General features: G+C 47.4%; 2 protein-coding genes across 3 annotated transcripts; both read right to left on the bottom strand.

Moving 5' to 3' along the window:
• Positions 1–2180: 2180 nt before the first annotated feature.
• Positions 2181–14391, bottom strand: LOC135815399 (uncharacterized). Its single transcript, XM_065328690.1, has 6 exons — positions 13719–14391; positions 11208–11331; positions 9215–9465; positions 8659–8889; positions 8134–8309; positions 2181–3094 (listed from the first exon to the last, which is right to left on the bottom strand). The coding sequence occupies exons 1-6, from the start codon at positions 13832–13834 to the stop codon at positions 2844–2846; spliced, it is 1149 nt and encodes a 382-aa protein (XP_065184762.1). The 5' UTR covers positions 13835–14391; the 3' UTR covers positions 2181–2843.
• Positions 14392–16630: 2239 nt separating this feature from the next.
• Positions 16631–24097, bottom strand: LOC135815397 (cytoplasmic polyadenylation element-binding protein 2-like). 2 transcript variants are annotated; one of them, XM_065328689.1, is made up of 10 exons: positions 23983–24097; positions 23286–23456; positions 23103–23153; positions 22303–22408; positions 21126–21254; positions 20637–20726; positions 19852–19970; positions 18741–18942; positions 18058–18152; positions 16631–17528 (listed from the first exon to the last, which is right to left on the bottom strand). In XM_065328689.1, the coding sequence occupies exons 2-10, from the start codon at positions 23418–23420 to the stop codon at positions 17427–17429; spliced, it is 1029 nt and encodes a 342-aa protein (XP_065184761.1). In that variant the 5' UTR covers positions 23421–23456; positions 23983–24097; the 3' UTR covers positions 16631–17426. The 2 variants fall into 2 exon arrangements, with proteins under 2 accessions (XP_065184761.1, XP_065184760.1); XM_065328688.1 differs by having other exon boundaries at positions 23103–23456.
• Between the last annotated feature and the right edge of the window lie 373 nt (positions 24098–24470).

Raw genomic sequence — 24470 nt, 5'->3', positions numbered from 1 at the left:
TTATGTACTCTTGTAAGTGCACAAGTACATGTATACAGAGCTGCATACTCTTGGGTTTATGTACTCTTGGTAGTACAGTGAATATCATTGCCGCATGATTCCCAACTCATCATATTTACTTCTGAAGTACAGTGAATACTGTAGAACGGGTAATTTTAGCGACGTAAAAACCCCAGCGAATTTAGCGATCTACTCATTTTCGCTAAAGTTTCAAGTCGCTAATCCGTTGAGACAGTAGTACACCGTAGTACACTGGTGATCCGTGAGTAAAATCGCTGCAAATCGCTAAAATAAAACGTCGCTAACCGGTTGACAATGGGAAAACGCTAAAATTAATAGTCGCTCTAATTACCCGTTCTACAGTAGTTGTGTAAATGAAGCCACACCTGGCGAAATGGCGCTGGGGGTAAATACCAGGGAGTCTGAGTACAATACCATTATTGTACTACTCCCTGGTAAATGCATGCCTGCTTGCACAATGTCTAGCAAAGACTTAGACAGTAGAGTGCTCATTCTCTCACCACCATCGATCCGGTTGTGCATGGCGTAGTCGATGATGCATGGATGATGGTATCAAGAGTACATGAAAACCAGAGTGTGCAGCTCGGATGGGTTGCTGTCACGGCGGACTTCCGTGATTACATCATTTTAGTGATGTTGTGCGTACCGTTGAAGCATGATTCAAGCAGGTCTCTTTCTGCACAACTGCAGCTCAGTTGTACGCAATACGCCATTTCCCGCCTCAGATCTGCGACAAATATGATGTAATCACGGAATTCCGCCGTGACAGACACCCATAGTAGAAAAGGCCCCAAGCTGCACACTCTGGTTTTCATGTACTCTTGATGATATCCACAATAACTAAAGTTCTAAATTCCTCTCTGAAAAATGATAAACTAAAGAAAGTACGAATACGCCATCTACACTCACACGATATTCGTGGCATTCATGGCATTCATTACTTTTGAAGAATTCTCCAAAGGCCAACGGTATGATTGTGATGAGTATCACCAAGAGCAGGGCCTCCACTCCAGGCTAGACTCAGACTGTGTACATGTATGTACTCTTGGTGACACAGATGCGGAGGACCAGCAATAGTTCATAGAATTATTCAAGTCCTGGAAAACACTAGTAGTATGGCAAGCGAAGCCTGATCACACCATCAAGTGGAACGCCTCTCTCACTGTACATATCGACTGCTGCAATTCACTTCATCTAAGTGTGTATGATTGTACTGTGCCGGGTCGTGCTGGTGCTGCCACGGTGACGATGGTGGCCACAGCGGCAGTAGTGCTGGTTAAAACTGATCTCAACAACAGTTGTTAAAAAAAACTCAATATTAAAAAGTACCTATTAAATGCGTTAGCAGCACAAATATAATAATTATATTGTTGGATCCCGGGACGGATACCCTGATGCCGTCAATACTTTTTCTGCATCTTGTCCCCACCCACTTAAGGTGTGGTGAGCCCATAAGTGAGGTCCTTTTCAAGTCCACCCATCGTTTGGGGATTTCAGGGGGTGTCAGCCATTGGGCCGAGTAATCTTTCCAAGATTCCTTTTGAGTCTCTGTCTCTCCTCTCCCGGGGAGACCCACGTGACCAGTTTTGGCAGTGAGCAAGTACAAGCTAGTGTGTCTGTGTGTGGGTGGGGAGGGGTGTTATGTACTCTTTTGGTCACAATAATAATGCGAGATAGGTCTATATATGATCTACCCAATCACCTGCCGGATTTTTTACAACAAAAATAATGATACATTTGTCCAGATTTCCCTTGCATTCACGCTTTTTGTCCACTGAATGTATGAAGACGAGTCACATGGTACGATGGAGGACGCACCCACTGTGAAGGATGGTTAGTGAAGGATGGTGAGTTCATGTTCCCACCCGCAGCTGGTGGGGCTCGGTAGGGTCTGCTCCACCGTACAAACCGTTTCGGAACGTTTTTTGTTGCAACCAGGGAGTAGTAAACATACGGTATATTACTACTCCTTGGTTGTAACCCCGGCTCGCATCCAGTACGCGCAGATTTGTGGTTATACACGCACATTCGAAGGGGGGGGGGGGGGGAGAGTTTGACTCCCACCAATCCAGACTACCAGAGCTACAAAAAGTGTTCCCTTGTAAGGATGTAAAGTTGCACACGAGTCACACGACTCACGGTACAGAGTAGTAGATCAATTATTCCCGGTATGCTTGCTATCTCCACCTAGACAATCAATTACGACAACCGTGACGGAGCACACACATGTGGATAACTGCCATGCCATGGATCTCAGCTCGAACAGACAACCAAGGGACGTGGTGATATGGCTAATTAATATTTCATAAATCGCATGATCGGTAAATAGACTCGATGTGACAGGTAGGCGGCGCTGCGTAATCCGCACTCGCCGCCGCCGTGGGCAGGTAAATAAATCTGTGCTCTGCATCCACAGTCATATAGGCAGTTGTCTCTTGTGCAAAGAGGAAAGGAAGCGTGGCAGGAGTAAAGGGGATATTCAAGCCGAGTATACGGACGGCAAATTTTCACAGATGATATTAAAAAGCATGATAAGAAGGATGACCAGCGACCAGCGTTAGGAAATATTCAAATCCTGTACATGACTACTATACTATGAAGTACTACCAATAAAACATAGAAACAATCAACCTACACAGCACACAGTATCAACAAATGTATATGTTCCACTCCATTTTGATTCCTAGGCTCGGCCCTGTTCAGGTCAAAACTCAATTTCATAAAGTAAAATTATAGAAGTAATCGACTCAAAAGACATTGGTCCGCCGGCATAAACGTCACAGAACTTCCAGATTTTCGCTAGATGTATAAACACACGAGTATTACCTCAGCAGGATGTTCAAGAAGGACACCATCCACGGCGGAATTATGTCACGCTGAAGCTCGTAAGCCCGCATGATCACCATCATAGATGTGGCGAAGAAGAAGACGGAGAAGTTTTCCGTCGTGGGAATGAACTTGTTGAGCTGCAGGTGTCGGAAGATCATGTGAATGGTGATGGGTGTTGTGTACATACAGAGCTCGTACCAACGCGACGATGGCTCAATTATCACCGGCAATGCACCCGCAAATCCTGCGCAGGGACGGGGCAAATACAACAAGCACATGCACAGTACACACAGTGTGCAGTTGAGGGTGTGCTGGGACCCGTGAGCAAGGACAGTAGTGTATGTACTTGTACTTGTCAAGTAGAGTGTACAATCGGTATCCCTACAGCTTCCACTTTGCTTTCCAGCCGGGCACATCATGCTGAAGTGTATGCCTAAATGAAAGCCATATCACTCACCATGTACGGACAGCCATTTTCAGGGGAGGTAAGGGTGTTTGCGTCAGAAAAGTAATTATAGTTAATTCATTTTAAAATTGAGACCGTCCTAGTACAGTACTTGTACTAACAAAATGTTTCACTTAGACCCCTTGACAAGACCAAAGTCACAAAATGGTTTTAAAAAACTACTTTCCAAGAAAAATCAGAAGCATCTGCATTAGGCCACCCTTTCTTTTTTCGTTGTTTAACGTCCGCGCCCGCGTACCTTTTTGCCTCAGACTGGAAAAAAAAACAAGAAAGTAGTAGTACCAATAATATGCGAAGTTGTAAATACATGATTGTGTAGTTTCACAGTGTGCCGATCATGACCTTAAACTTATAATCTTGCCTCCCGGGCATGCCTTTGTCTTGTGTTCTTTTTCTTTTTTTGTTGGTTTTTAAATATCGTACGGTGTGTGTCCTTTTAAAAATCCAGATGACTGTAATGAATTCATGACATGCTAACTCCATGCTATGTACCTGTTTTGTTGGATTCATCAGGCATGTGCTCCAATGTACCATCAAAGAGTGTTGTTCTATGCCTGCAAGTGCCGTTAGACCCAGAAATATTGGAAAGGCTTCCTGTCTGAAGCCTTTCCATACTGGTACTCGATGTTCCAGTTTTGTGACACGAGAATGGCACGAGAATTAGTGTACCGCTGAGTGTACCGCTATACACGTGGTCGACACGTAGTCGACACGTTGATACTTTTTTGACACGTGACCCCGTCAACGGTCTGCTTTGTGCCGATGTCGCGTACGACAAAGACGACTATCCCGTACGCGAAATAGTTGAGAATTGCATGACGTGGACCTGACGGCAAGGACAACTGCGAGGAGGCCCCTTTCGGTACCCCTGACGGGAAGGAGAACTGCAGAAGTCGACGAAGTCGAACGAGGAGGCCCCTTTCCGTACCCCGTACTGCAAAGTGCCATCGATGGATGCCTTTTGTACCTGGAACGCCCCCTTAAACGCTGTCGCGGCGACTATCCCGTACGCGAATTAGTTGAGAACTGCTGACGTGGCCTTTTTGCACCTGGAACGGCCCCGTAAACGCTGTCGTGTCGGCGGAGTGAATGTGCTTGGTGAAAAGAATTGCTGCAAAAAAAAAAAGAAAAAAAAAAAGACGTCCGCTCTAGGCCTTTGGAGACATCGTGGGAACTCCTTCCGGTACTATAAACTGCTGACGTGGCCGTGGACATGTACATGGAGACATGGTGGGACTTCATGTACATGGATACATGGTGGGAATTCCTTCCGGCACCCCCGTACCGCAAAGCCAACGGTGGGGAAGGAGAAGTGCAGACGTGCAGGAAGACGAACGAGGAGGAACCAGGACGAGCGAGCAATGGCAGGACTAGCTGGACCGTAAGTAATAGCTGAATTGTGCATGACAACTTGACATCCATGCGGCACTCGCCACTTGCCACTGCATATTTCTTGTCCACTAACAATGTCTCTCCTCTGCCCCCTGTGTGTCCACGGCCCTGTTGCTGAATTGGCCCGATGAATCGAATGTCTTCCGCAACTGGAACGGCCCAGTAAACGCTGTCGCGTCGGCGACTGAATGCGCAGGAGGGAAAATATTGCTGCGAAGACGTCTCCTCTAGACCACGGTAAGGCAACCCATTGATATGTTGCCAGTTACCTTCTACTAACACGTTATCAGGTGGAGAGTGTCTTGTACTCACGTTATCAGGTCGAGAGCGTATTGCAGTCACTCTCTCTATTCCTGTACTTCATTACGTTTAAGGTGTACGTATAATTTCTCAAAAAAATGTAATGGTCTACAGTCGTGTCGGAAGGGTACGGTGGGACTGTAGACCTGTTACCTTCTAAATCTAACACGTTATCACTATATCAGGTCGAGAGCGCATTGTAGTCACTCTCTCTATTCCTGTACTTCATTACGTTTCAGGTGTACGTAACAGTTATAACTTTTCCAAAAAATTTAATGGTTCACGTCTTCAGATAGAGAGCGTATTGCACCCACTGTCTAGTCTCTGTAGTGCATTGAGATTTTGTTGACCGCACATGAAAATGGATACACAGACAAAGCAGGCCAAGTACATGGCGAGATGTCGCCAGAAGAACGTCTTCAGATAGAGAGGGTATTGCACCCACTGTCTAGTCGATGTTGTGGATCGCACATGAAATGGATACACAGACAAAGCAGGCCAAGTACATGAGAGAGTGGACGATGTGCGGATCGACACGGCCTGCGGGTACTTCATTAAAGTTACCCGTGACATAACTAGGATAAAAGTTAATCACTGCAAAGACATTGCCAAGTATGTGAGCACTTTGGACTTGACAGAAGAGTGCATGGGCGACATTGACAAAACATACCGCGGTGACTGTCACCATCATGACAGCAGGGCACATCGCACGCAGCATCGCAGATCGTGTCGAATTGCGCATCATAATAATTATTGCAAAATTGCTCCTGTGCATGCAGGTGGATTTCATTGCACTTCTCAGTTTGGGAAATGCTCGATTATGACAATTCTGCGTGTGAGTGCACTAGCCCTGAACATACATGTAGGTGACCCGTTTGTGGTGTCTCATATTTCGCAACTTCTCCCCAACCTTGGCGCAATTGGCCCATGGCATGGGGTCAAAAGGTCAAGTCACCGGCTACATGTTGCATTGTTGGACAAATACATACTCGTGCTCGCTCATTTCTCGCCTGCCTTTAGGCTCATTTCTGAGAAACAGTAGATCAACGGTAGTTATGATAATTATGTGCATTCCCTTTTACGTTCACTGTAATGATGTACATGTACATGAAGGATACATGCAACAGGCTACTGGCAATGTGTAAAGTGGTGGTTCACAGCAGGAAGGGTTGTACGAGTTTGCTGTCGCAGCATCGCTGCATTTCTGCTATTTCTGCTCCCTGCTTTGTAGGTTTTGCACAAGAACTCTCCAATTTTGAGTTGCGATATTGGCAACTTTTGAGCTTTTTCTGAAAATATGGATGCGATTTCAGCAACTAGCACTTGTTTTGGCACGGTTGCGAAAAGCATAAGTTGCGAAAAACTATGGCACCTTTGGGAAAGGGCTACTCATAGCCTACCTCACGACCTTCTGCTTTCTTTCTTCATCACTTGTATCTTGCAGGTGTATCATCCCGTGACGACCACATTGAAGTCTGAATTTGAAGTGTGAAGATGCTTCAGCAACCACATCGTACTTTTCCATTGCTTTCATTGTGCTTCTACTGTGCATGTGTGTAACTTGTGGGGTAAACATGTGATGACATTGTATGCTGGCGACACGGTCAGATGTTGTCCATGTGTCTAACGTACACCTGCATGTTATGCATTGAAAAGGATTTGCCACTTGCGATCCTGGGACGAGTATCAGGTCAGCTTTGTCCTGTGTGGGCTGTATCAGATTGCTGTTCACTTCTCTATCTGTTGGATGTGTGACTTTCTGCAAGTTTCTGGTGTATGATGGCCACTTCCTTGCTTGTCACTTTGTATGATATTACATTCTGTATTCGCTGCTTCCATGGCGTGGTCTGCAAACTGCAATCCTTGGGCAAATGTCATGTTTGCTATGTTGTGCTTTGGCCGTCAGCTCAGCAGCAGGCTTGTCTACACGCTGTAGTTGAATTATTTTTGTTTCACAACTGACTTCCTCAAGTACGGTGGCCACTGCTTTGCATGGCATTATATATGAAGAATTTCCTGTTTGTGTCGTGTGCATGTGCGTGGCCACGTGTGTGTGCCGTTTGCATACACATGTTTGTCACGGTATCTGTGTGCGGGGTAGCGAGGCGGGGAGGGCTGGTATGTATCAATGTGTTATTGCAGTCTCATGGCTACATACAATACATTGCGCGCGTGGTCATCATGTTTACCTTCGGGGTTGGGGTGGGGAGGGAACGGAAAAAGAACTGGAATTATCCATATAAAACCGCTCTGTGAGCGGTTCTGAAAAACCTGTACTGGTACTGCCCCGTCGTAAAAGTAAGAAATTAGAACTGGCCCATTGTCCCCCAAATGCGAACTGATTCACCTAAATCGCGAATGACGGGACCCGAACGCACCAGTAGCACGAGGTTCCTACCTGTGGATGCAGATGGGGACGTTGGTCCGGACTATAGGCCATGTACTGTACTAGCGGTAGGTGGTGTTACCCTATGATAATTGCTGTCCTGTGCCCTCCCGACCTCGTGCTACTGGTGCGTTCGGGTCCCGTCATTCGCGATTTAGGTGAATCAGTTCGCATTTGGGGGGACAATGGGCCAGTTCTAATTTCTTACTTTTACGACGGGGCAGTACCAGTACAGGTTTTTCAGAACCGCTCACAGAGCGGTTTTATATGGATAATTGTATATATTACATGCTTTACTGGTCAATATGTTTGATTCGGGTTTCCAGTTTTTGGAATGGGCTTTTGTTTTTTTTCCGGCCTCCCGCGTACCTTTTCGCGAAAAAAAGGACGTTAAACAATGAATTAACAAAGGGTGGCCTTACACTGGGTTATGCGAGGCAGTGGTACTACCAATGTCCTCCCAGCTGAATTCCGGCCACAGGCAATAAGATACCTGAAGGCCGTGCTTGTGACGACTTTGAGCGTGGATAGGCACCAGTGGTGGGTCGGCCTTGGGAGTGCCGACGGATTTCAATGAGAACGCATCAGTAACACAGCTGAAAGGAGTAGTGCAGACCTGGTGGGAGGAGATTTGCCGGTAGATCTATCCTGGTTCAGACTATGGCATGCCTATGGCCTGCGAGTGTGTAACTGCTATAGTGCAACAATATCACAACACAACAGTTAGCAGAGCACCCACCTATGCAAAGGCCGAAGATGTGCGACAGGCCATGCTGTGGCGTGTTGAAGAGATGGCGGATGTAGTCGTTGCGAGAAAACGAGCACGTCGTGATGAAGGCCCCCAGGGCGCACAGGGCCAGGAAGAGGCCGGAACGCGCCGTCGTCTTTATTGCTTGCACAAACATAGGAACAGGCCTAGGCACAACACACGCACATGCAAACACACACACACACACACACACACACACACACACACACCCATTGTACATGTAACGAAAGTACGACACAGAAGTAAGTTAGTTGATCCACTGCTGCACCGATCTAACAAGGCATCAATCATCAGTGACACGGCAGCCGGTTGCGTTTATAAACATAATTGTATAACCGGTGGTAACGCGGACGTGCAAGCTTTATTCTGTGTTCTTGCTACTCACCCACCATGGCAACTATTGTGCAACACCAATCCTTTACAGTCCCACCACATTCCACATACAGTACATGTGTTTCTGCACAGGAATGAACACACTACTACTACTACTAGTACCTCTTGAGTAGCTGCTTGTAGCGAAAGAGCAGTGGAACGGTGCACAGCACTGCGTACAGCTTCAAGGAGAACCGCCAGGCCGTCAGGAACGACAAGACGTTGGTGTGAAAGCACGTCTGGCCCGGATGTATGATCTCGTGGCATGTCAGTCGCTCCAGTCCACTGGGCAATGGCCGAAAGAGCTGTGCAAGCTGAGTGTCATTGAATCGACAAGACCAGCGCAAGAGCGACCTGAAGATAGTGAGGGAGAACAGCGTGCAATGACAACAGAAATGCTATAACGTTACACTATCCAGTAGCACAAGCTTCCGGTCAAAAACCATTCAGGGTCCTTGTATGCAAGTGAAGAATCGTTTTCTGCATAAACTACATGTGCCCATCTGCCCAAATCCTCAGGTTCCACAGACCAGACACAGACACAGACAGGCACACAGACTCACACACACACACACACACACACATCCACATGAAAATACACACACACACACACGCACGCACACACACACACACACACACACACACACACACACACACACACGCGCGCGCACACACTCACCGATAATAAGAAGCTGGCAAAACGTCGGGGCACAGAACGCCGGCGTGTATCAATGCGGTGGTGTTCATCAAGAACACGGCCAGGAATAGACTGCGCGGGATGGTCGTCCCGGTACGCTTCTCCCACTGCCTCACCACGGCACTGAGCGCTCTTCCACCCAAGAACAATGTGATGACATGGCGACGGGCCGACGGCTGTATCCGTGATACGAGGCTGGCAATGCCTGCGGCCACTAGTACTTGACGGTTACCCTGCGCGATAGGCAAGACAAATACATGAACAGTAAAACCTGTGTTAAGAGACAGGGCCTGCCTTGAGAGACCATCTGCCTAGACTGCAGGTTTGCACAGGAAAATCACCACCAAATTCAAGAACTTTTACAAAACGTTTCACAAACCTTTCCATGACCAAACACAAGCTGAAACGGTCCGGGGTCCACACTGTCCGAAAAGGCGAAAAGAATTCCGGACAACAAAAATGTACATCCACTTAGACCCAGTAGTAGAGAGACCACCTGCCTTGAGAGACCGCTCGCCTCGGACCCAGGCCATACATAAACCTGCATTGCAACCTGTGCTGAAAGACCATCTGCCTTTGAAGACCCGTCTTCAATGCACCACAGGGTGACAGCTAAAGACAGGTTTTTTTCTGTCTCAGTATGATAGAGAGGACAGCATAGCATGTGACAAGAGGGTTTCTTTACGTGTACGCCTATCAGACTGGCCACCATGCTTCGTTCTCTTATGACAATTATTGTAATTCATTAGTGTAAGTTGTCGGAGGGGTTTGTTTCTCCACAAAGGTTCTGCCATTAATGAATGTTTGAGCAAATATCCAGAGTTCTTCCCCCCCCCCCCCTCTCTCTCTCTCTCTCTCTCTCTCTCTCTCTCTCTCTCTCGTGCGCGCGCTCTCGCTCCACCCCCCCCCCCCCTCTCTATCCCCTCTCCCCCGGCATGTTTAAGGGGTTATTGAGCAACCAGGACCTGGAAGTAAAAGAGACCATAGACGGCGATTCGGAACACTATCTACCAGCTCTCATTGGAGAACGAGCCAGCCTGGTACTGAGCCAGCGAGGCTGTTAATTAATGATGACCGCGATGGACTATGCAGGTGCTCACCAACCAAGGAGATGGACAGTCTTCCCCCAATGAAGACACCAGTGAACGCCTACATGAATAAAGATGCCGAGCCGGTACAACAAACGTCTCGCCGAGTAATACCTGCACTCATGCCGTAGTTGCGTGCTCAAATTGATGTCTGGGTACAGCAGGGAATCGTGGAGCCAGCCTACCGGGTGGATGAAGGCGGTTTGTGTCCCTGTTGGTGGCGGTCCCAAAGCCTGATCGCACCTATCGCTGGTGTGTGGACCTCTGTCAGGTCAACAAGTCAATTGAGCAGCGAGGACTTAAGCTGCCGACTGCCCTCTGTCAGGTCAACAAGTCAATTGAGCAGCGAGGACTTAAGCTGCCGACTGCTGATGCGCTGCTGAGACAAATGTCAAACGCATCATACTTCTCAAAAGATTGACCCACCCACCCACCCACCCACCCACCCACCCACCCACCCACCCACCCACCCACCCACCCACCCACCCACCCACCCACCCACCCACCCACCCACCCACCCACCCACCCACCCACCCACCCACCCACCCACCCACCCACCCACCCACCCACCCACCCACCCACCCACCCACCCACCCACCCACCCACCCACCCACCCACCCACCCACCCACCCACCCACCCACCCACCCACCCACCCACCCACCCACCCACCCACCCACCCACCCACCCACCCACCCACCCACCCACCCACCCACCCACCCACCCACCCACCACCACCACCACCACCACCACCACCACCACCACCACCACCACCACCACCACCACCACCACCACCACCACCACCACCACCACCACCACCACCACCACCACCACCACCACCACCACCACCACCAACACTAACAACAATCTAATCAGATTGGTCACTGACCAGTAACTTCTCTCCGTGCTGCTGGAGCAGCTCACGTATTATGCGGTAGATGCCAGCAAAGCCGCCCAGGAATGCGCCAAACCTGAGGCAGTTGACGGTGGCCGGGTTCCATTCCCGGAAGCTCCTGCAGATGAGCACAACGTAATGGAATTGAGTGCAAGTTCCAAGTTTGTGTCAATAATCATCGTGGCCTAGTGTTCAGTTCAAATTAGAAATAGTACTTCGAAGTACCAGATATGTATAACTCTTCATTTCTCCAACTCCAAAACGGTCTTTTCACTGCGAATACCTTTACATTTCCACAATTTTTTTCCTGGCCCATCGTCAGGGTGAAGATAGGAACAGCAAAGGTCCAGTGCATAGGTATTTACGGAACTACACGTGTCGTGACAACATCCAAACACTGCGAAGACTAACACCACCTTGGTGTGAAATGAGAGGAGAAGAATAGGACGGTTGGTGGGGAAAGCGTGAGCTCCAGTGTGGGCGCAACCGACTTCCTTATATTAAATTTATCGCCGAGGTCGCTACCACAATTTCGCTTTAGTAGAGACATTGGGAACGTTTTTTTCGCCAATTGATTGCCGCATTCATCTTCACCATTATCGTTTTCCAGTCAACCTTGCGAATAACGACTGGTGATTGTGCATGAGAAAAGTGTTATTATTCACGAGTTGCTGTTATTCGTGAGTTGCTGTTATTCACGAGTTGCTGTTATTCGTGAGTTGTTGAATGTATGCAGTCAAATGGTCACTAGGTCTGTGCAGATTGTGTAGCTATTCGCACGTAGTTTGTTATACCACTGAGGTTGCTATTCACGGGCTTGACTGAAAATGTTGAACGGTCGCTGCTTGGATGACGACTACTACAGTAGTAGTGTACACCATACAACTTAGTCGTAGAGCATCGCTGGCCATAAGCGAGGGTGCCTGGTTCGAGTCTTGGTGGTGATAGTCAACTTTTCTTCAGACTTTTCCCGTTTGTCTCTCTCTCTCTCTCTCTCTCTCTCTCTCTCTCTCTCTCTCTCTCTCTCTCTCTCTCTCTCTCTCTCTCTCTCTCTCTCTCTCTCTCTCTCTCTCTCTCTCTCTCTCTCTCTCTCTCTCTCTCTCTCTCTCTCTCTCTCTCTCTCTCTCTCTCTCTCTCTCTCTCTCTCTCTCTCTCTCTTGTATTGGACTGTAATTCCATTCATATGACCGGTGTAGTCATAAGTTTAATGGGAAAAGTCTGAAGAAAACAAATTGACTGCCGCCACCAAGACTCGAACCAGGGACCATCGCTCATGGCCAACAATGCTCTACCACTATAGCAGGGCGTCATAAGGCAGTGGGGAGTGGTCCGACCGGGGGTTGGGGGTGTCCCCGTGGGGGGGGGGGGGGGGGGGGGTGTCCCGTGGGGGTCCTGTGGGGGGGGGGGGGGATCGGATTTTTCGGCCAACAGGGCACATTTTAGCACCCAAAAGGCGCTCTGGGCGGACCAACCCGGACGAGAAGTGGTACTGGTCGTACCGTACCGTGTGTGACGCCCCTGTATGGTGTAGTCGTCATCCTAGCAGCGACCGTTCATATTGTTTTGCATTGCTTCAGCATGTTTATTGTTGAGATGCATTTCAAGGGCTCCTTCTTTGAGGTGTCCGACATTTCCCGCCAACTATCTACACTCGATGTATGCATACAATTGCTTTCTTTCTTTTCTGCTATGACGGTTCTAATTGATCAGGTGCCACGAAAATAATTGGGTACTACGATTTCCCATTAATATCCAGGATACGCTCCCGCCGGCATTGAAGCTTCAATGACGATTTCCCATGTCCTAGAAAAATTGGGGAAAGTACCCGAGCCAAGTCCCAGCCGAAGAGAACAGAGAAGTCTAGGAAATCACACACACCAAATTTGAATTTCTCAGTGGATGTACTACAACCATGTAGTACTACAACTTGTAGGTAATGTTTATCATGATTACCGGTACGCGGTATGAACAAATCTGGAACATTCTGAAAAAGTTTTGTCAGAGTTTACTATTTTCGGAGCGCAATCTACAGTCCATTCATAAAAAAATGGGTCCTGGCTCTGGCGAGCTCCCGTATTTGGCGATTTTTCGTGATTTCATCGTACACAGTGCAGTGCTGCGAACTTTGAAATTTGAAAAGGGTCCAAAAAGGGTGCCTGAACTGGGGTTCGAACCACAGAATGCACTGTTGCAGGCGGGGTCAAACGGCCTGGATTTTGATGGTTTTTCCCAATTCAGTTCTTTTGGGGCAAAACCTGGCCGAAATCCTATTCTTGCTATGGCTTGCTTTTTGGACAAAAAAACTTCAGAAACATAATTGGAAGAGGATTCCATATGGGATTGCAGAAAAAAATTCTAAAAAAACTCAACGTTTGACCCATTTATGGCCAAAAGCTAGAAGTTCATTTTTTTCTGAATGGACTGTAGACCGTGCGTGAGCCAGCCCAGAGAGTGGTTGATTTACTCTACTCTTTGCTGTGAACACTCTAAACATTGCTTTCTCACTTGGTTATTTTTCCGGAGAGGATTGAAGAGACGATGGACGACCCGGCGTGAATTCCCAGTCCACACGCCGTGGCCCTGGACGTTTGCAGGAGAGATGACAGCAGCAGGTCAGCCATGGCCAGGTCGGGCGCTTAGATCTACTGCTCAGGAATCAGTCAGGATAGTGCACCACCGTTGTACTGTAGGTAGGTAACACTGGGTGAGTAGGAAAGATAAGTGCTCGGCGTCCAGGATTACAGCAAGCGTTGCTGGCGGGCTGGACCCACTCAGACGACTGTGAAAATTAAAAGGATTGGGACGATTTGAGGTACAGTACTACAAGCGTAGTGATATTTGCAGGAAGAGCGTGCTAGTTCCAGTCCAGGGATAATTACTCGTAACCATTATGACTGATTGATGTAGACAGCTACTACTGAGCTAGATATAGCAAGCAAACGTTCAAGTAGATGTACAGTTTGTGGAGAAACAGTATTATTTTTAGTATCCACCTTGAACCAGTGGCTATGGCGGCTAACGTAAATCACAGTGTGAAACCTTGCCGAGTTCATTCGATCGCGAAAGCGCTTCTCTACCTCTCTTTCTCCCTATCTTTGGTCGTTCTCCATACTCCAATCGACCTCGGCTCTAGTCTAGGTGAGTCTAGCTCTAGACTACACTCTGGCAGCAAACATAATAGTCATTGAGTCACTGACTCTGGTACCTGTGTCGGTGGTATGATGGTGAGGGAACAGTGACACTTGCACTGTCTTGTCCGAGAGCTTGCAGTATGTCTCATGTACGTGCATGCATGTAACTCACGTGATTGTCATCACGAGGTCATCTGGCCCCAGCAGCAAAGGCAGCATGCATGCTACACATGCACAGTCAGTACACAATGGTACATGCATGGCATAAAGTAAACAATAATAATAATTATTACTGTAGACATACACTGTACAGTAAAAATAATATTGCTGGATAAGTTACTAAGTACATGTATAACCTGATAACATGCACGTCATGTGCTGGAGCCTGAGATGAGTGGCACACTATTGTCATGTACAGTGTATTGAGCACTTAGACATGCGCTACTGAGCTGTCTGTGCTTGAAACACAGAGTCACAGCATGCTAGCAAGACAGTTTCAAGCCGCCTTTGCCCTGCATGGCTTCGTGTACCAAGGCTCTGCAACATGCCTGTCCCAAGTGCACCATGTGTGTCCTGCTGGAGCGCTCAGAGTCTCCTCTCTCCAGCTGCCACAACTCACTCCCGCAAGAGTAAACATGTGGTAGCCTAGTTGCTAAACGGTGGTTGGTGCACTTGGCCAAATGAGTGGCCCATCAAAAACACTGTATGACCAGGGAGCCCTACACATACACGTATGTGTAGGGCTCCCTGCTGTATGACTGGTTACATACTACATTGTACCAGTACTCGTATGGAACATGTTATTATTCACCTCTGCGTAATGTACTGTAGTTCTGGATCTCCTAGATCACAGACAGCAGCATCACACTGAATACAGTCGACTCCTGATAACTCGAACACCATTGCATAATTGGCGAGTATCCCGATTTTTGGGGATTATCCCTCACTTTTGGATTAACTCCCGTGACCCCGAAATTCCTGTCGATTCTCCCAAAAATCACTGTCACAAGAAACAAGTCTTGATATTGTTCTTGGAGTTGGAGCACATCAAGTGACTTGTCTAGCTGTCCTTGTTGATTCTGCACCGTCATAGCTGTAGTACCAGTGGATTTTCTAGTACTCCTTCCATGAATAGTCCCCGAAAAACCTCTCTTGAATCTTCAACATGTGTAAAATGCTATGTATATCATCACCCGATCATCTATCAATAATGTCACAAAATATTGGTGTCATCATTTAAACTTTTAAAGAAAGTTTAAAAAAGGAACTTTATATGGCATATCCCGAAAAATCAAGGCAAATCCCGGGATTTTGCCCTGGTGGTCCAGAAAAAGCACTCTCAGTACTTGATAGGTATGCCATTGTGCAGAATTAGTTCTTTATAACAGAAATGCATTCACACTATACAAGCAACATCCCGTACACGTCGTGACCGGCATCCGGCGCATGCCTATGAGCAAGAGTACAGGGGGGTTATGTACTCTTGCTATGAGTGCACTCGGTTTACATGTACATGCGGCCCTACAAGATATGGTTCGAAAACAGTTGGCTTTTTTAAAAGGGTCCATTTTGTTACGAAAACAGTTCGCTGCAAAGGGTCAATTGTGTATGGGTTCAGAGATGTGGACAATGGTTCTCATACACGAAATTCCCTACTTCAAAGTATATGCAAGTGTGTAATAAATGGAGTCGACTGTACTGTAGCTCTGAAATTAATAATGATCTATGCTATCTCACCCAACCTCCCCCTCCCCCAGTTGGCAAATTAATTATTTGTTCATTATGTCATCTTGGTAATCTCATGAAGAAAGGAGCAATGTGGACCGGACTCACCGGCATTGCCTCGAGACAAACCATGCAATAACCAGCTAGCTTTGTTTACTGACACTCGGGCAGTTTCACACCCAGCTCGGTGGCATAGTAGTGGCCCTCTTGGCCGTCCTACCTCCAAGCACTCTACCCCGGTGTTCGTACATGTACACTAGGACGAATTTCCAACCGGTTACGGTCCAATGAAGAGTCGGGGGTCGAGGGGTCCCCCCCGGAAAATTTTTTCAAAATACAACCCAAATATGGCACTCGACAGCAATTTAACAGATTTTTTGGTGCTGGAGTGTAGCAAAGATATAAGCAGCTCCATTCACCCACAGAAAAGTACGGGCGGTTGGAACTGATTTGTAACTTTTCAAACGGTCGCCAACAATTTCAACCGGTCGAAAACCGGTTGGGGCGGTTCTAGAAAATTCCCTGATGTATGCATACTGTAATAATGATAGAAGCCAATGGTAATTTTCCGCCAGCCGGGCCAGTTTTATTCGTTCAGTGGTAAAAGTAACTATTGTATCCTTTTTCATAGTGTCAAGAAAGAAGAGAAAATCTGAAATTGGGTATAATATCAAACTGAATGAAGGCTATTTCGAGTCAATGTTAAAGAAGGCAGTGAACATTATTAGAAGCACAGCAGAAAGAATACTATGTTGGAGCTAGTAAGGACAAAAGGAAGAGAAAAGAACTGAAGTTCCAGAAGAAGAGTGCATCACCCCATCGCCTAGAACTCTAAATCACGTGAAAAGGCAAAGCAAGACTAAATCAGTATACGAAAACTCAAATATACTCTAAAGGCTAAATCTCACTCCAAAAGCCGAAAACACACGAGGTCAAAACTGAGTGCATGCAGCCAAATTTATCATCCTAAAAGAGATAAGATTCATGGGGAAAGTTATGATGAGCAGGAAATCCTTCGAGTTAGTCTAAACATGACCAAATTTACTTAGTTTTCAACCTAAGATACCAAAGGGGAACAGAAACGGAGAAACAAAAAAAAAGCACTGGGTGATAGCAGATAACCGGCTACCAAGCTCTTATAATGTGACAGAAGTCAACCACCACCAAACACGGTGGAGATGGTAAAGAACAACTGTGAAATAGCATGCTAAAAACACATGGTACTACTTGTAAATGCAAGCTGCGAAAGAGAAAGAAACAACAGAACGAATGCCCCCAACACTTTCGCAAGCCAAACCATGGCATGCAGGCAAAATGCAGGAGCAGGCTGAAACTCAAGTGCCGGCAAAGGCGGCATTTACATATGCGGCATGAACGTTGCCCTCCGGTGGCTCTGTCGGTGGGTCTCGCGCGGTCGCTGGCGCTCGTACACGGTGTCCTCGTACGGTTTCAGCTCGACCTATAATGCACATCAACAACAGAACCAACACAAAAACATCAAATCAAATGCTTGGAAGCAGTGCAAGAAAGGCTCGGCGTGTACCCAACTGAATCACATAGTAACAGCTTGTGCCGACGGCAGCCTGAATGGTGTAAGGTTCTGACATGTCCACGAGTGTCACAAAGAGCCACCGCGGAAGTCTCCCACATATCCCTCAACAATACAACAGAAGCATCCGCAAGGCAGAAGAGGCTTTGCGCCACGCCATTGTCCAAGTGCAAAACTATGCTCTTAGCAGCATGTACCGCATGTATCGTAAAAAGGAAATGAAATGGCATGCACGCATGTGCAAACACATAGGACTTGTATTTCAACAATTTCCCAATGTGCTTCATGTCATGTTGTCATACAGTGGTGTGTTTATCCTTTAGCTGGGGTTCTTTTTCACTCTATCACCATAGTCCCCATATGATCCTCAAGAAGAGGCATTCTAGGCCTTGGCAGTTATTGCCTAGATCTGAAAGTGCCTGCAAATGCCTTGACTTACTTTCTTCTGAAGTTCGCCCAGCTTGACTTCAACGTAGCGTGTTTGTATGGCGTTGATGTAACTGTCTTGACTACTGAACGTTACTTTGCCCGCACCTGTTGGACAACGGCATGGCAGAAAAAGTATACCATCAGAAGGGGTTGACACTCACATCGTCCTTGCCATAGTAACCGAGTAACTTTTCAGGACGACTGGGATGTCTTAGCCAGCAATGTGAGAGAAGGTCCAAGCAAGGTATCAATGTTAGCAATAGTACATAATCCCCCAGAGTGTGCAACTCCTACATACCCTACTGTCCCGACAGAATTTCAAGTTGACGTCATTATTTATGACGCAATGCTCCTTGCACCAGTGATTTACAACATGTGTACGGGTGTCAACGCATCACACGTTTTTCTTTCCAATAATTTGTACAGGATCGATCGGCTTCGGTCAACCACAGGTTCTGGATTTGTCTGATAATCCGTGTACAGTGCGCGCATTGCATCATCAAAATGACGTCAACTTGAAATTCTGTCGGGACAGCACCCATAGTGGAGTTGCACACTCTGGGGGGTTATGTACTCTTGGTGTTAGCAGTACGGAGACATATTGAAGGGTTGTGCACAGTGCATGGAAAACCACACCTAAGCGGCACCACTAATAGTAATGGTGCTATGAAGATACAACGGCTCAGCACTCACCTCTTGGATAATCCATAGTCTCGTCAACTGAGATAACGGCATGGCAAACATTGCCAAAATGGTCGTTCATGATCTTCGCTAGCTGGTCAGCGCGGAGAGGTCTTGGTACGCCACCAACAAATGCCGTCAGCCGACTATCGACTTCCTTCGACTTGTCAAAATGGCACTCGCCATCAGATATACGCCATGCACGGACCTGTACCTGCAATAGGTAAGCAAAAGCATATCCCAATTTCAAGACAACAGCAAGGATACGCATCAGAGCAGAGCTGCTGGAGAAGACTGCAGGCAGGTGAACAGAGGATAGTGAGGAAAAGCAGGGAATGCATGGCTGCCATTGGCTGGTGCACGATTCCAACACCGGCCTGAGTCATTTGGGAGGTTTCGCTCTACGGAATTCCGTATGAAAATAACGTAGGAACTGCACGGCATTTTCATACGTAAAACTCAGAGCTGTTGGGTTTCGCTCTACGTGATTTCTCCACGACTGCTAAACATGCGTTGTTGCTTTGGAGACGCGTTGGCTGCATGCGCCCACCGCATGCACCGTGAACCGAAACAGCATTTTCCATTTTATTTTGCACGTGGTGTACGGTGTGTGTACCTTGTGTTTCACGCGGCTTGAACGTTGCCATGGACAAATGCGGAAAATGCGAAAACATATTTCAAAAAGTCCTACGGAAATCCGTAGAGAGATTTACGTATGAAAGTTGCCCTCGCTCCCCGGCGCGTACGACATACGGATTTTCATACGTAATTACGTAGAGCGAAACCTCCCTATTGACATAGTGTAGCCACACGTCGCCCCCCCCCCCCCCCAAACCACACGGGTCCCCTTCCAAAGACCCCCCCCCCCCCCCCATTACAAGATTGTAGATAACGATATGCTGTCTGCTGGTGTAGGGCAGTCTGCAAAGAACTGCCAGGAGCAGTTCCAGTTCATAAGAGAATTTGGCTAAATCCAATCTAGGAGAGGAAATCGACTACATCATACAGGAGCATTCCTGATAGTAATACACACAGTTCACATCTTCCTTGAACCTGTCAGGCAGGCGCAGGGTTGACGCATCTGTCAACAATGCCAAGTCAAGCACCTGCAGCAGCTTCTTACAATTTTGTTCTTCTGCGACGCGCTAGACAACACGTAGAAGTAGTCGTCACCCTCACAGTAGCACTCGTCAACAAGCTTCTCCACCGACTTGGAGTAGTGGAAGATGAGGAACACGTAACCTGCACAGTGGCAGATGCAACATCAAATGAATATTGTACCGGTTATTGCTACCGCAATCCGGGCATGAGCTTGGAGACACGGGGCTGGGCTGGCATTTACCCTCATCAAGGCAACGTAACAGTTATACTGCACAGCTACATCATGGACTGGATCTCTGAACACATTTCTTCATCATGCGGCACAGATAGCATCATTTCAAAGAAGGTTCAGCCTGAAAAGGGGTCGTCCATAAATATCGAACTTTTTTTCCACAAAACGAAATAATTTCGTTATGGGTGGGAGGGCTTGACCAATTTCGTTTCAGAAAACATTGATACATGTACTAGTACATGTACATGGAAGTATGAGCAGTCACACACTCGCGACTTTTATTGTATTTGCAATTTTGCATGTTTAGGCCAACATTTTTTCGTTCTGAGGGGAGGGAGGGGCTGAGTGGAAAAGAAAGTTTACGGACGGCCGCTTAGGCTGAAGCTGATAGCATCATGCAAAGGCTCGATATGTGAACGTAGCGTGTAATGGCATTTTTGAACCAGCCAGTACTGTCGAGAAGTGACAGTGTTGAGACCACGGGTTGAATAAAATAATGTATGAGATGGAGTATGGAAGTATCACTGAAGTTACATCAGAACGTTGGCCCCTTTACCATGCAGCACACAACTCACCCTTTGGTGGGAAGATGTGTCGGGTTTGGCCTTTAGTTGGCCAGTCCACTGTCAGCGGTCCAAACCTCCAGAAGGAGCGGCTGATCTCCTCTGCACATCAACAAGCAAACATAGCCAGTCAAAGCAATGTTGAGCGGCAATACCATAGGAGGCTTTAGAAACGAAACCAAGCACTGTTTTTGCGATCCGCATTTCCATACATGATGTTCACACGCATATACGTACACGACACACACTCCCCTCGCCTCATTCTATTCGCTGTTGCAGAAGGGGTCTGTTAGAGAATTGTGTCTGTTTGACGTCATGTCTAAATGAAATGGATGAACGTATGAACGTATTACAGATTACTATTAGAGATTAACATGATTGTGCACAGACACGGACACGCACCACACACACACACACACACACACACACACACACACACACACACACACACGCACGCATACATAACGGGGTCAACTCTACTGTACACTGTCACAGACTCACCTTCATCGATGTCCGGAGGAAGACCACCAACGAAGACCTTTTTCGAGAAGAGACCCGATTCCTCAGCCACCCTACTGAAGGCACTGCCGAAGCTTGCAACCAGTCCACTTCTGTTGTGTGCGAGAGATTCTGTATGCCAGCCAAGAAAGTAAGACATCTCTAGTCTCTTTTCCAAACTATGATAGTGACTATAATCGTGGGCTGAAACTGTCCTTGATAAATTTCACGATTGGGACTCAAATCGACAGTCTCAAGAGTCGAATAATCGTGTACTACAGTAGTATCCCAATAATGCTAGAACGTCTCCACATCACAGGCCAGTGTGATCTCGGCAACAAGGGCCTAGGCAAACAGGTGAAGAAAAATAACACCGCGCCAACCATGAACTTTACTTGAACTAGCCGCAGAAGAAGCGGTCACGCAGAAACAACCACAACACGAAGTCTTATTGTAGCGGCCTCATGCGTATACTGGACTGGAGGTCGCCCAGAGCGTGAAACTCAGAGTTGCAACACTCAACAACAACAACAACAGTGTTCCCTCTCTCCCTACTTTATAGATCTACCTACCGGTATTTGTACACTGTAGATCTACTACCCATGATTCACTACATAATTCACTACACTACATATTAGTATCTAAATGTCTCCTGTAATCTCCACAGCTCGGGTGTCTAAACTCCTCAAGCTGCATCGTGCTCGATGTCCTGTTGTGGACAAAGCCAGTGATAACAGTTAGTGCGTTGCTGTGTCAGAAATGTCTCGTGCAGGTATTTTATGACCGTGTTGGTGTTTGGCATTACTCTCTACACGTAACATTTTTTTGCTCAGGTCAGTTCGGACAACTAACTTCCTGGCCCCGAACGAACACGAAGCTGCCAAACTACTTTCTCATTTCGAAGATCTCTGGCAGACCACTGCACGATAGAGAATGGCGAATGGTTCCTGCTATGATGGGGTCACGAACCATCATACGAGTAGATCTACTGATATGTACATTGTACATGTGGATGTTACAGTGTGGTAGCGAAGAAAGGAAGTAGGAACCGATGATTCACCTACGAGTGTGACCTTGAATTGCATGACGTTTATTCGACGGAGAATGTTTGTCAACTGCTTCTCGCCTGAAGTGACCAAAACGGCCAACTAAACTGGTTACTTCACCACAGATGTCTCACCTTGTAGCTTCATTTTGAGAGGGACTGGCGTTGCTCGGAACTGGACGTCGTTCAACTTGCTAGCGCTGTTGAGAAAAAGCGCCCTTGCTCTGTCTTGTTCACTAGTCTACGAAAAAAGAAACGCGAATAGACCAACAGCATACCGTACATGATCACCCAGGTATTGTGAGCAATTATGTAGATCTACTAGTAGTAGAAACACAAGAAAAGCCATCACCGAACGGCGATCACTCATCACCGCAAGGGTAGTAGACTTCACGCAGTCTGAGTTTGAAACCAAGTAGTTCAATTTTTTTAGTCTACAGCAACCTCGGGGCGGTGGTGTACGAATTACTACGATTCCCTGGTCTATGGGAGAGTTTTCTACTGACCTACTGTAGACGTGGTAGACTGGACTTCGCGGGAATATGAGAATTACAACACTTCACGATGCGTGTACCACTACCAGGAATTCCATAACCATGTTTACGGGACGAGCGAAAGTGTCAGTTATGGGCACTCGAGACCTTTACTGAATGACCCCATTTCGTCCTTGGTAGACTATAATGACCTCACACGTACACAGCTGAAATGTCTGCTATGTTCAGTTCAGTACAAGAGGAGACGAGACAGAGAGGAGTCGAGGTCGAGTTTGAAAAAACCCCATCGAACTGAATGCAAACTGCTTCTTCGCGGTTAGAAGGGTCGAGAGAGGAGGATCATCCCGCGTAGACTGAGCGCGTGTAAACCAAACAAGGGAAAACTATAACTGTCGTCTAAAATGGGGAGGGGGGGGGGGGCAACACACTAAAACAACCTACCTGAGAGCTGGGTACTCGACTGAGTGGTGAGAAGTCGCGCATACAGACTGGCTGCGGGCAGACAGGAGAATATGGCAGAGAAAACGACGGAGGAACAGAGATCATACCCGGACGGGCCGGAGGCAACGAGGCGCGCGCGGCCGCGTAGTCACTGGCCGAAGCAGAACCGACAGTGCTTCTTACTGGGTCACTCATATCCATAGCTTCCGCAGCGCTGGTATTGTACTGCTGTGCGGCCAGGAAGCTGGCTGCTCGGCTGTGCTGAGATCCTGCGTCCGGGTTGACGGGATCGTAGATGTCTGCTGTTTGAGAGAACATTGTTATTTGCACTAGAGTGCAGAGACGTTTCTTCCCCTGCATGCATGCAATATCAAGCACAGAATAGAAATATCGCCAAGTGAGTATTACAAACAATGAAGTCACGCAAGAGCTGCACTGGAGGGTGCCACCACACGTCATCGTAGAACCGTTGGGAGCCAGTTGTTTGGAAAGAACAAGGTGTCAGCAGCGTGCTAGAATCACACCTGTGCAATGTGAGGCTTGCTTTCGAAACCTAACATTCCAGTTTGAGGTTGGGATGAAAAATAGGTAGCGGTTACTAAGTCAGTGTATGCTTTTTTGCGTATTGATAGGAAGAATCGCCTCAGGGCAACACCAGTTGTCGCTTGCTAGTTTCAGTATCAAAACGGGTTGGGCCTACATGTACATGTATCTGCTTTCAGCGCATACCTCGTCTACCACTGAACACATTATTATAAAATTTTGAATAGGGCAGTCCCACAGGCCTAGGGTCTTTTTACAGGGTACCCTCATGAATATAATGTCGGGAGAAGACAGTTGGTGGAACAACAACTAACTTTACTTATCTTGGAAAACTTACCTTAGAGGACTGATGATGGTGCGGAAAGGAAAGAGAAGAGAGTTCTTGTTCTGCGGTCGGAGCTCAACTTTCTGCATTCGTACTTCTCGGCACGTTGAATGAAGTGATTGGTGAGGCATCTACCTATGTCACTTACCATGCCTACTGTCAGGTGCAAGCAAAAGGCGCACTCGGACCAGCTGCAACGGATCGTTGGAGCCGCTGCGTTCATGCCCATTATCGCCTCCCATGTGGCCATGATATCCAAGATCTAAAACAAGTGTATGGGGCCCCCGGGGCGCGGGCGGGGCATGGGGGTCTGTCTGTCAACGTCGACCGTCGCGTCTACATTTGCCATGATTTGGGAAATGCGAGTCGAGTATGGGTTGACCTGATATCTCTAGCTGATATCAGTCCGCTGCGCTGCTCGCTAGACCATGGTAGACGTTGTCCCCGACCCGGATGGATGATATAATATGACCGGTTCGCGCTTGACTCCTGCCTTCATC

Source organism: Sycon ciliatum, chromosome 4 (assembly GCF_964019385.1).
Source record: "Sycon ciliatum chromosome 4, ocSycCili1.1, whole genome shotgun sequence".
NCBI lineage: Eukaryota > Metazoa > Porifera > Calcarea > Leucosolenida > Sycettidae > Sycon > Sycon ciliatum.
The sequence above is the reverse complement of the archived record's forward strand: the minus strand, read 5'-3'. Positions and strand labels throughout refer to the sequence as shown.

Excerpts from the sequence above, each read along its gene's own strand:
- LOC135815399 (XM_065328690.1), bottom strand. The coding sequence starts at position 13,834 with ATGGCTGACCTGCTGCTGTCATCTCTCCTGCAAACGTCCAGGGCCACG. Across the intron at positions 11,332-13,718 it reads CTCTCCGGAAAAATAACCAA|GAGCTTCCGGGAATGGAACC; the intron begins GTGAGAAAGCAA and ends GCTCATCTGCAG. Across the intron at positions 8,890-9,214 it reads TTGCCAGCTTCTTATTATCG|GTCGCTCTTGCGCTGGTCTT; the intron begins GTGAGTGTGTGC and ends CACTATCTTCAG.
- LOC135815397 (XM_065328688.1), bottom strand. The coding sequence starts at position 23,420 with ATGTTCTCTCAAACAGCAGACATCTACGATCCCGTCAACCCGGACGCA. Across the intron at positions 20,727-21,125 it reads TCCTCCGGACATCGATGAAG|AGGAGATCAGCCGCTCCTTC; the intron begins GTGAGTCTGTGA and ends GTTGATGTGCAG. Across the intron at positions 17,529-18,057 it reads TGGGCGAACTTCAGAAGAAA|GTCGAGCTGAAACCGTACGA; the intron begins GTAAGTCAAGGC and ends TGTGCATTATAG.